Source organism: Acartia tonsa, chromosome 1 (genome assembly GCF_053477335.1).
Source record: "Acartia tonsa isolate MP-2025a chromosome 1, ASM5347733v1, whole genome shotgun sequence".
Classification (NCBI taxonomy): domain Eukaryota; kingdom Metazoa; phylum Arthropoda; class Copepoda; order Calanoida; family Acartiidae; genus Acartia; species Acartia tonsa.
In genome coordinates, this window is record NC_137260.1 from 27,979,121 (window position 1) to 27,991,263 (window position 12,143).

General features: G+C 31.2%; 1 protein-coding gene across 1 annotated transcript in view; it reads right to left on the reverse strand.

The window, feature by feature from the left end:
• Positions 1 to 3,721: 3,721 nt before the first annotated feature.
• The window catches only part of LOC145316728 (patched domain-containing protein 3-like), a 46,720-nt gene continuing 38,298 nt past the window's right edge, over positions 3,722 to 12,143 (reverse strand). The window contains exons 25-34 of the mRNA XM_080157442.1: positions 11,821 to 11,905; positions 11,584 to 11,641; positions 11,367 to 11,435; positions 11,038 to 11,121; positions 10,667 to 10,765; positions 9,330 to 9,435; positions 6,656 to 6,751; positions 6,157 to 6,248; positions 5,635 to 5,714; positions 3,722 to 4,328 (exon numbers count right to left, since the gene is read on the reverse strand). Of these exons, the coding sequence (XP_080013568.1) occupies positions 4,079 to 4,328; positions 5,635 to 5,714; positions 6,157 to 6,248; positions 6,656 to 6,751; positions 9,330 to 9,435; positions 10,667 to 10,765; positions 11,038 to 11,121; positions 11,367 to 11,435; positions 11,584 to 11,641; positions 11,821 to 11,905 (1,019 nt within the window). The 3' untranslated portion in view covers positions 3,722 to 4,078. The remainder of the gene's footprint in view (positions 4,329 to 5,634; positions 5,715 to 6,156; positions 6,249 to 6,655; positions 6,752 to 9,329; positions 9,436 to 10,666; positions 10,766 to 11,037; positions 11,122 to 11,366; positions 11,436 to 11,583; positions 11,642 to 11,820; positions 11,906 to 12,143) is intronic.

Below are 12,143 nucleotides of genomic sequence, written 5' to 3' on the forward strand. Positions count from 1 at the left end.
AATAAGACAAAGGAATTTAGGAATTTGCTATGATCAATTTGACACGCCTTATATATCGTGTTAAACAGACAAGGTTGGATTTTATTATTAAATGAAACAAGTAGGAATAACACTTACCATAAAAATTATTCGTCCTATCCAATAATCTCTGACTTAGGTTGAGTTATGTATTTTTCGAGGATTTTAAAATTCTCGCAACAATTTTAAAAATTCTAAAGAAAAATAACAAAAAATATTTCTTTAACGATTCATTTCATTATTAAGAAAAGACAATTAAAAATGTCTTTTCGCCGACTTATTAAATGTATAATACATAAAACATATTTACATAAATCACATTACTTTTAATTTATAACATAAAATTGATGTTTTGATGATATCATATACATATTAAAGTACTTTTAAAAAAAAAGGTGTGTACTATGGTAAAATAGCTTTTATAAAAACCCAAAAATGAAATTCTTTTCTAATTAAAATGATTAACAAACTAAATAAAAGCGTAACTTTATATTTTAAACTCGCCTAAATAAGCAATACAGTATTTTACTTTTAACTAAATTAATTCGACAAAAAAATATAAATATGCATTTTTACAGCTTAAGTGCAGGTTCATAAAGTGTATAGTCTAATCTACAATACAAAGTAGAACGATGTCTGTCTGTCTGTTTGTTTGTAACGAAGGATCTCGCTAACCGCTGAACCGATTAGGTTCTCCTTAACAGGGTAGCTTCTCATAGGTCCCGGGAAGGTTTATAACTATTTTGGGGGAAGGTACCACCACCCTCCCAAGAGAAATCGCCCCTAAAAAAAATTACCCCCCCAAAATTTTCTTATACCTACTAAAATTAAAAATGGAGTGGGCCATCCCCCCCCCCCAAAAAAAAAAATCTCCCCCCAAAAATAAAAAAAAACAAAGCACTCAAAGTTTAAATCCAAGGATAAGGGACAAAGTTTGACAAAATTATTTTTATCCACCCCTTTTCTCACAAATTTAAACTTGGGGGACAAGACAATGTAAGATATTATACTTTACATCCCTGCAATGATAAACATAACCGCTTCTGTAAATTAAAGCTATTAATTGAAAAGTTTGGACTTGACACGTTGCTAAGATGAACTAACTTATGAAGATTTTTCTGTTTATAAAATTTTGGGTACCAGTATAATCTACATTTTAATGTCCCCTCCTTCCCAAATTTTTATTGAATACATCCAAATAATATGAATTTATTTGTACTCAAGTTTTATTTAACTTATCACTCTTAATTCTTTCTTTGCTCAGAACGATAGTCATTAATCAGAATTATCTGTATTTTGAACTTTGTAAATTCCAGGGACAAGGGAAGGCTATTCTGGCAAACAATGCTTTAGAGCTGATTTCTTAGATTTCCAGTTTAAACTTGATGATGAGATAAAGCAACTTTAAGCAGAATTTGATAAGAAAATCAAGCATTATTTTAATACTTTTTGCTCTGTTTACTAAAAGCCATGCTAAAAGGATTGTCAGAGTTTGTCTGCACATTCAGTTTAAAGATATATGAGCAGACTTAAGCTTTTTTTTACAACTTTTAGGTATTTTATCTAAACCATAAACTACTCGTAAATTATATGTTGAATAGTGAATAAATTTATTAAAAATTCTAAAGAGTGGATAGCTGTAATACTTTAAAAATATTTAAGATTGTTTAAATATTTATCTCATTTACAAATTTAAATTCAAAAAAGGTTTTTACGACACATAGCAATAAAATTCTGAACTACATAGCTATGTATTTTCACAATCATACATTTTATGATATTTGTTGTAGTTTAATTTTGACTTTCTTGGCAACTTCTTGTATCTAATGGCTAAACACGTTGGAGGAAAGTGGCGAATTAGGGAAGTAAAATAAAAAAGCTTCCCTGAAATCATGATTTATTAAGTACTGCAATAATTAAACCTAAAAACTACTAATCTTCTCTAAATATTTCAACTTACAAACTTTTTTAATCATTTAAAATATGGGTAATTTCCCACAAAGTGCCTTGTAGAGCACAGAGCCCCACCATTTCCCTACCATTAATGTAAAGCAAATTGAAAACGATCAAAGGGGCACTAGTCCTTTTGTTATAGCAAAGGTAACCCAAAAAAAATTAAAAATTTAAAAGAGGGGAAAAGTGCTTGATAGGCAACTTTGTGGTAAAGCCCCAATATATGCTTTTTTATGCTTATTAAGTTGATCTTCAAATAGAATTTAGTATTTTATATTTTAGGGTTATTTTTTTTTTCAAAGAGAAGCTTTTCTATAATTAGGATTGGTCAGTCCATAGGCATGTTAGAATTGTCCTATCATTTTAAAACTTTGCAGGTGATTCCTGTAGTAGGTATGATTTAGCAAGCGTAGCAACTCCATAATCGTTACCAGAATGTCCGTATGACCATTTTAAACATGGACAAATTTTTATGTGATTCCTGTGACAACAAAGTACATTATTATAAGCGAAGCAACTATATAATAATGTCCCAGAAATGTGAGTATGTAATTGTCCATAAACTAGGGTTGGGCCGGATATCCGGTGTGGCCGGATATCCGGCCATTTTCAATATCCGGCCGGATACCGGATATTGAAACTATCCGGCCGGATACCGGATATTGAAACTATCCGGCCGGATATCCGGCTCTTTAATTTTTTATACTTTGCACCAAAAATCTCTGCTTTTTAAAATTTTAAATGGCTATAATTTTTTTATTATTGAAGCTAGAAGAACATTTTTTCTGAACAAGTTTAACTTTATGTAAATTTATTTCTGAAGAAATTTTTTTTTGCTACTTTAGTATCTGGTAATTTGGCCGGTTATCCGGCCGGATATCCGGTAATTTGGCCGGATAACCGGATATTTGCCGGATATCCGGCGTTAGCCGGATATCCGGCCGGTTTCCGGATATCCGGCGTTTGAAATCAGCCGGATATCCGGTATCCGGTATCCGGCCAAAAAAGTATCCGGCCCAACCCTACCATAAACATTATCCTTTATCAAGCAGTTTTTACTTACAATTTTGCTTCGACTCTTATACATTTATATTCTGATTATTCAGTTCTGACATTCTACAAGTGTTAATGTCCATTTGTCCTACTGTTTCAGAGCTTTGTTCTCATAGATGGTGTCATCCTTGTTTAATAAGTAATGAACAATTAATTTAATTTTCAGCTTTATGCATAAGTTAGATTATTTTCTAATTATTTTCAATTTTTCTGTAAAGATCCAATACGTTAGGGTTGAATTTGTCCAATTTCTTTTTTTTATAGATTTATATAGTGAGATATTTTTTAGTTATTGAATCATTTTGAAACTTTTGCTTTAACCTGCCTCGAGGGGTTAATCAAGGTGTTAATCAAAGTGCTTTTGATTAAAAATTTGTTGAAATATTTTGTTTTTGTTTGTAAACAGTTACAAATATCATGAATAAGAAAAAAATGTAAAGATTTTAATTTCAGTCAGTATTATAAAATATTTTTTAAATCTCCCTAATTCTAAATAGTTTAGTATAAGAAGCCTTTGTTTTGATTCTAAAAACAGACGGTTAATGAGGTGAGGTTTGGTGATAGCTTATGATGTATACTTTCTGAATTGAACAATACTACAAAATACAAGTATGTTGCACCTTCTCTTTTGCTCTGTACCCTATAAGGTTTTCAGAGAAGGTTTCGTGATTTTCCTAGAATTGTTGCCCAGAAAGACTATCCTTTGTCCTTGGTAAATTCAAAGTCAATGTATTAATATTTTATTGGCAAGTAATAAGTATGTTTTATACAGAATTATTGATGAAAAATGGTTGGTATGAAAATATAAAAAATTACATAACTTTTAAGAGGAGGTATTATCATGAAAAAAATATTCATATTATTTATGTCTCTAAATGAATTATATAACTATTATAGAGAATGACTTTTAAATATTATATGTTTAGGACACTACAACAGATACTTTTTAAAACTATTTACAAATATAAAAGTACTTGATAAAAACTGGACTAAGGTGTGTAAAACTATGATGAAGAAATATTCTTCTGATTATATGATCACTAGCCTTGCTGAATTAACTGTCTCCATTCTTCACTTCTTTATCTACATTTAGTTTATCACTCAGATGCTCTTCGGCACTTTCTATGCTTGCTTCAGTGTCTTTAAGTTCAGAAAAAGATTTTATATTACTGCCGGGTTTTATAATGGGCTGTAAATTATCTTCTATTGTTTTGCAAGGTTTTATTATTGGTTGCAGCTCATCACCATTAGCTAATTCTGTTGCTTTGCACTTGTCTGAAGATTTTAAACTCTCCTTGTAAGATCTGAAAAAATATTTGCTTTGAAAATAATACTTTAGCTATAAAAGTTACATTAACGCAACTTTCGTATTTTTTTAAATTATAAAAAATTTAAAACTTAAAAAAAAGAAGTATTTTTATGCTTATTTTAGATTAAGTTAAGGTTAGAAGATTTCTGCAGTGTTATTAAACAGTAATAATTGAACACTACATGGTTAGAGACACCCGCTGGACCTTAAATAAATTGTATAAAAATGAAAAATAAGACAATAGCAAAGCGTTTGGTCTCAATTAAAAATAATTTGGTGTCCAACACAGATTTTTAACTGTTTTCCTTTAAAAAAGACAAAAAGCGCAATGGACAGAAATAAAATAACTAGCTCACATAGGTAACAAAGTATTTTATTCTAATTCTCAGTAAGCATAAGTATAAGATAAAAAAAATTGTGGAGGATGATATACCCTTCTCAAATATAAACCAACACAAATCAGACATAAAAATTGGAGACTATCTTACAGTAAAAACAGGAGACCGCAAAAGGTATCAAATCATTAACAAAATCAATAAATGTTGATAAAATGTTTGGATACCAGCGTTTCGGAGCCGGAGCCGTATTTTTCGTTAAAAAACGGCTCCGGCTCCAGATTAGCTAAAAATGATTTTTAAAGTAATATTATAATTTGGCAACGGTCTATTTCTATATAATAAACTGAAAAACTATTGTTACTTAACAAATAGACACACATCCTTCTACTTTTATATAGCTTTATTCAAATAAAAGCAAAATATTTTATATTATTTATTTTATTTTATCAAATTCAATAATGAACAAAAATTGATATATCAATTTTAAGGTAGGAGCCGGAGCCGCATCAAAATTATACGGCTCCGAAACGCTGTTGGATACTATAAGTTTGGATGACGAGGTTCAAAACCTTAGGTACAAATTAAATGTCCCCTCTCTCCCTGTGTTGATTGCGATTAGGCATTAAAGAAAGAAAATAAATCAAATATTTTTCTTTGTTCACCCACTCCTAATTCTTTCAGGATACAAGATATTTTGAGGTACGTTTTTAACTGTAAACTTTTTAACCCTCAAAATATGATTAATGGCAACTGAAGAACAATCAGTTTTGAAAATATTTCAGAAAGTAAACAAGTAGGCTTAACCAGTGGCGTGTACAGCAATTAACTATGGAAAACCAAATACCGCACGCCATTGAAAGAAACTATTGTTTTTTTTTTTTTGAAGAAAAGTTTTTTTCTGCAAGTGGCAAATTTTATCATAGAACTTTTGTTTATGACAATTAAGGACAAAAAAGGACTTACCTGGGGCCTATAAAGCTAAGTACTATTGGTAGAATGATCAAACCATTATATAGACCAAAGATTACAACAAGGAGGAATATCTACAAAAAAAAAACATTTTAATAATAACTATGAAATATAATATTTTTACAATAAATACAACAATGAACCTAAACCAAAAACAATAGGTATTAAGCAAAGATTAATAATATTTGCAGTTTATTTAAATTTATTTCACATTCTAAAAATACAAAAAAAAAATTTCTTCCTCTAATAAACCATTTTATTTATTAACATAATTTTTATCACACGAAGTTTAGAAATATAAATGAAGATGTTTATATCAAAATTGTAAAAACCAGTTTTGTTGGCCCCAAGATGCAGAAAGCACGGGTAGCAAATCTTGTTTTAATATTATGATTCTTTATTCTTATATTAGGAGAAAACAGGAAAAACGATACATGATTTTTAAGTGTGACTGAGAACCGGTTCTTATCAACCAGATATTAATCGGTTTCTAATCCATACTGTACTAAATGTTACCTTAAAGAAAGATTGAAACACATGAGATTTAGATCCACCCAAAAGAACAAAGGCAAGGAAGGTACTGAAACCTCCATTTAATACAGCAGGTCCTGAATTAAAAAAATCATTATATATCTGACCATAATATTTATTTTCATAATTTAAAAAAAAATAATGAAATGCATGCAGGGTCATATATATAAAAGAATAGTTTTGGTGCCTTTTATACACGACAGTAATCCAAATTTTGTTTAGACAGACACAAATACATCCTACCACTTAGTGCATGGAACTATTGAAAATTTATCTGAGTTATTTGCATCATGTAAAGAAAACAAAGAAGCGGGTTTCTATCCATGATCCAACTTTTTTTTAAATTCGATAACAGGCCAAGTTAGGCAAAAATTTTCCTAACCAAACGTAGACATCCTATTACTTTTATAATGTTTTGTTGAAGAAAAAAAAACGCCTAGATACTTTTTCAAGAAAGCATAAAACCAATTAAGCTTTTCTTTACCTATTTTGACAAGGGCGTCTTTAACCCTGTCCTCCCTGCGTCCAGGACACATCATAAAAGCATGGGCTATATGCGCAGAATAGTCAACACATAAACCTGAAAATATGGCAAGATAAATTAATAATTAAATAAATAATTAATTAAGAGTTAAAAGTGCTTTTCCACAAGTGACCGGTCGACCCGCCCCCGCCCTATTTTCAATTCATTTAAAAACAAGGATGACAACATCCATAAGTAGCGAAGCACAAAAAATCGTAGACGGGAAGGTAGATTTAAAAGGTTTTTACTAAAATCAAGAATAGATTTGTTGGATAAAATAAATATGAAACCTTGTTTTATTTTGTATGATGACGATGGTCAAAGTAAAGGGGGGGGGGGGGGGGGTTTAATGCAACCATCTCGTAATCAATGTATAAATGGCACTTAGAATTCGAATTTCGATCTGAAATTTTGCATGAGGAACCCTTGGTAGGTCTATTTTCCCTAAATCGATTAAAAAGTTGGAAAAGTAACGGCTATCGGCTGCCGGCTCAGACGTTTAGCTGTTTTGGGGCTTTTTTTAGGGCAAAATCATCGATAAAAACACCAATAAACTTTATAAAAATTTCTAGTACCAGCTGTTTAACAGCTAGAATCGACTAAAAAAGGCTGGTAGAAGCTATAAAATACCAAGAGTATCATTTTTAGACTGAATAATTTAAAACTATCATTCAAAAAGGTTGATTCCTCCGTAATTAATGATGGATATGCCCTGAAAATAGCCAAAAACCGGCTTAATGGCTGAGCTGCCAGCCGTTACTTTTTCTAACTTTTTATTTGATTTAGGGAAAATAGACCTACCAAGGGTTCCTCATGCAAAATTTCAGATTGAAATTCGAATTCTAAGTGCCATTTATACATTGATTACGAGATGGTTGCATTAAACCCCCCCCCCCCCTTATATTAAAGATGCTCATAACAATGGGAAAAATTATTTTGATACTGATAACCCATTAAAGTTTGAAAATTGGATCAAAATAAACAAAGATCTTGGGAAAATAGCCAAAAACCTGATAAAAGGCAGTCTGGCCGCCATGGTTGTTTTGTTAAAACGACAAAAAATTTAATTTTTAAATCCTTAAAAACTTTTAAAATTTGGAAAATCAGACCATATACACTGAAGATATGGAAAAAAGTGTTAAATATATTTATAAATAGCCTAAAACCTGCCAAAAAGGCAGTCTGGCCGTCATGGTTATTTCCTTTAAAGACGGGAAATTTAATTTTGATATCTACAACTGAAAAATTTTGAAAATCGGACTGAAACACTGAAGATATGGAGAAAAATGTTAAAAATATAAAAAAACAGCCTAAAACCTGCTGAAAAGGCAGTCTGGCCGTCATGGTTATTTTCTTTAAAAGACGGGAAATTTAATTTTGATATCTATAACTGAAAAAATTTTGAAAATCGGACCATAAACACTGAAGATATGGAGAAAAATGTGAATAATATAAAAATAGCCTAAAACCTGCTAAAAATCGGTCCGACCGCAAATGATGTTTTATAGTCAATTGTGCTCCTTAATAATGGGAATGTTGTCAAAAAATTTCAGCATTCTATCTTTTATAGGAGCTGAGTAAATTCCATTTCCCCCATAGCGTTACGGACTGACTGACTGATGGACGGACGGACAAAGTGAATTATAGAGTAGCTTCGCTACTAATAATAGGGAGGTAATCTGTACTCAAGAATCTGATAGCGTCAATAAAAATATAGGAAGGGATGGAAATTAGAAATACAATCAGAAAGAGAATATTTTATTTGAGCAATATTCCCTCTGATTATAGCGCCAGTGGCTTATCAATAACTTGTTAATTTCTTTGTAGATTTTATTTAAAAAAATAAGCTTGACTTAACTTTAATTATATATACTTAATTGGCGCAAATGTTTGACCTTTTTTTCTTCAGATAAATTATTACTCGACCATGTGGGAAAGATTGAACTAACTTCAATTTATATATCCCTCCTTTCTTTACTAAAGTATGCAGTTTTAATGTTGCACTTTGGTCAAATAATCTGGCGCCATATAATATTTGATCAGGCCATAATGTACAATTATACAAAACTAATTTCAGTTGATTTCATAGTGGTGACATTATTGATGTCCTAATAGCATAAACCTTGTTTTTAAAAGAAAACAAGGTTCCATCTATTTTTTAGCTTTGCCGCGGTGCCAGTCAAAATGCACTTCCAGACAAATAGTTAGTTGTCTGTTTGGTTGTTATTTTACAAAATACTCAGCTGCTCTGATTATCCTTTCAGAAGGCCGGAGGCGGGTGATAACAACGTAGGACCAGACAATTATAGTAGACCCCACCTAAGGCACTAACATCCCAACTATTGCAGACAATATGCTCTTAGATTTCATGAAGTTTGTCTGTAAGTCCTACCTGTGTGATGAGATGCGTCTGTTTTTTTTTTGTGAAGGTAATACCACTACTCCTACTATCAAAAGCACGCATCTGACACAGCAGCAGTAGGTACAACTTTGAAGGTCTTTAGTAATGATTTGGCAAAAATTTGAACCCGTCAACTCTCCCCAAACTAAGAGTAGATTGCTATACTGCAGTCGCGAGTTTTAGACAAGAAGTAACGAGGTCATAATATCATCCTCGTAAGAACAACGTAATTACCTATAGAAATGATGAGATAAACGGAGGACACAGTATCGATGGTGAGCTCCCAGAAATGCATAAATCCAGCAACATTCACCAGTGTTAACACCACGCACATTACAACCTAAAGCAATTTTTTTTTATAAATTTAAATATATTTCATTTATATTCATTTAAAAAAGTAAATCTTTAAAAATGTACACTATAACTTGTTTTATTTTGTAAGCTTATAAAAACAAGTCACATGTTTCAACATGCGTTTTGCCGGCAGATAAGATAATAATAATTATATGTAGAAAATATGGATTTGTTTAAAAGTTGTGCTAGCGCCTATAAATTAAATAGAACAAAGAGAGACGGGATAATGGACTTTAAATTATACCCCCGCCCCCCCCCCTTCCTCTTCAAAGTTTATAAACTCGTTTCGTCATTCTATAGCTTAAAGTTTTAGTGCCAAGTTTGAACTATGATTGGTTGCCAACTTTTCAAACTTTGAAAAAAAGCAATAAAAATATATAATCTATAGTACAAAGTAGAATGATGTCTGTCCGTCCGTCCGTCTGAAGCTTAAGATCTCGTTAACCACTTGGATTCTACTCTTCAGGGTATATACCTACTGGTCCTGTGGTTGTTTTAGGCTATTTTCTTGGGGGGTAGGACACCCCCAACCCCCCCAAAAACAAAAAAAAAACCCCATCTTTTTTCTTTTGCAGGAGATTTCCTTGGTCCTTTTTTTTTGCTGAAGATTTCCCTGGTCCTTTTACGAATTTCACCGTATTTTTTTTAAAGCCCCTAGAGGCTAGGGGCGAAGCCGCTAGTAAAATAAAAGGCATTAGGTAATTCTTAAATTTTTAAACCTGAAGTGAGCATTAATAATAGGTTCAACATTAAGTTCCATCTAATTTAATGCAATATTTAAACTTTAAACTGCACCTAGCAAATCCACGCCTCAAATGGATGTATAGGTTAAGGTATTATTCTATACAATAAAAAAAAGAAATAATACTACTGCAATTGTAATATTAATAATAATAATATTAATCGATATATTATTACTTGGATGTTGCACTGATTTTCATGAAATCTGATAAAGTGATGCTCGCAGCTGGCTAAAATAACGATAGTATATGGGGTAAAGGGGGTGGATGAGGGGTCCACTCCATTTACCCCATACCCTTTTCTCCTACTTAATGAATGAACTGACCAATAAATGAGGAGGTTCATATTAGCAAGCTAAATTCTTCCCTGTTAATACATCCACGGATATCCTATATCCATATTCATATCCTTATATTTTCAATAACAAAAAACTTCGCCAAATTATTTAAAAATTTTATAAAGTTGGCAAGAGTCACCTGTAGGCAAGCAACAAAGTTGAAAAGAAGAATCCACGTTGTTAAGAATATACAGAGCATGGCAAGTATGATATTTCTGAACAGCTCAATTGAAATAATCTAAAATAAATAAGTTTATAATATTATTGATTATTATGCGTTCTTAACCAGGGACGCCGACAGTCTAGCTTTTTACATTTAAAGGGGTTAGAATGAATGGTTTAAAAGTTTGAGGGGGCTAAAAACCCCTTTACCTCCACATTTGGATGTAATTTTCTTAACCATTAGAGCTAACTCATAGCTCTAAAGTTTAGAATAGATAAATACAAAAATCTTCAATTAAATTCTATGTATATATCTAGAGTAAAGCTCCTCTAAAAATACCTCATTACCTCGTCAGTTTCCCAAGCCGCATATCCAGTCGCCATGGGGAACACTATTCCAGAGAAGTTCTTAGAGTTGAAAATTTCCTTAGCCTAAAAAAGTAAGAATTTTATCAGTGTGTTCAAAAGTAGAGCGAATATTATAAATGAATCAAACAATGATTTTACTCAGGAATAAGGCATAGCCAACAAGCGAAATAAAATTCAAATAAATATTTGGGGGGCAGATAAAAAGGTCTTCTTTACTACAAAGCGTTTCCCTCCAAAATCACGATAAATTCAGCTGAAATTACCAAATATATTTTTTCGAATAAATTCAGTTTCTGGGTCTTACTTACTCTGTTCATAGCTGGAATTTGTTCTTTAGGCCCATCCATTAATCTGTGCTGGAAATCCATAAGTGACAACTAAAATAAAATATAAATAACAAATTTTTTTCCAGGAAAGAAATTTTTTTCTGCACCCTTAATTAGTTTTATAAGTTGCTGTGCATTTTTACTAGTTTTAATTAAATGTTTTTAATCATGAATTTAACAGTTTTAACAACAGTTTTACCTGAATTTTTGGAGCACTTTTTCCACATTGTATTGGTTCTTCATATTGAAACAGAAACCTATACAAAATATCTTATTTATATTACGCTCTACTTTTACATCTTTCATTATTTAAAAAAGATTGGAAGTCTAAATAATTTTAGGATTTGAAGAAAAAAAATCAATGAAAATCTGTATAAAACCATTTTCATTTTTGAAATACAATTTTTTTAAAGTACTAAAAAATTATTAAACTAACCTGTATTGACTTCCTGTAGGACTGAAAAGATATTGAGTTAGTCTCGAATTAAAAACACCCTCTGTCATATCAAGAACAGGTCCATCTAACACAAAAAATATTTAATTTTGTAGAAAGCAATATTTCAATTCTTTTCTATCAAAATTTTTTATCTTTATACTTCATAAATAATTTTTATCGCTTATTTCTACATTGATTTATTATCACTAGTTCCATTCTTTAGCTGAAATATCATTATTGCTCAAGACACCCAATCCTTATGCAATTGATTCAGGCCTAGCCCAATGAGAAGCCCTGTCGATAAGGGCAATAATTTAACATAA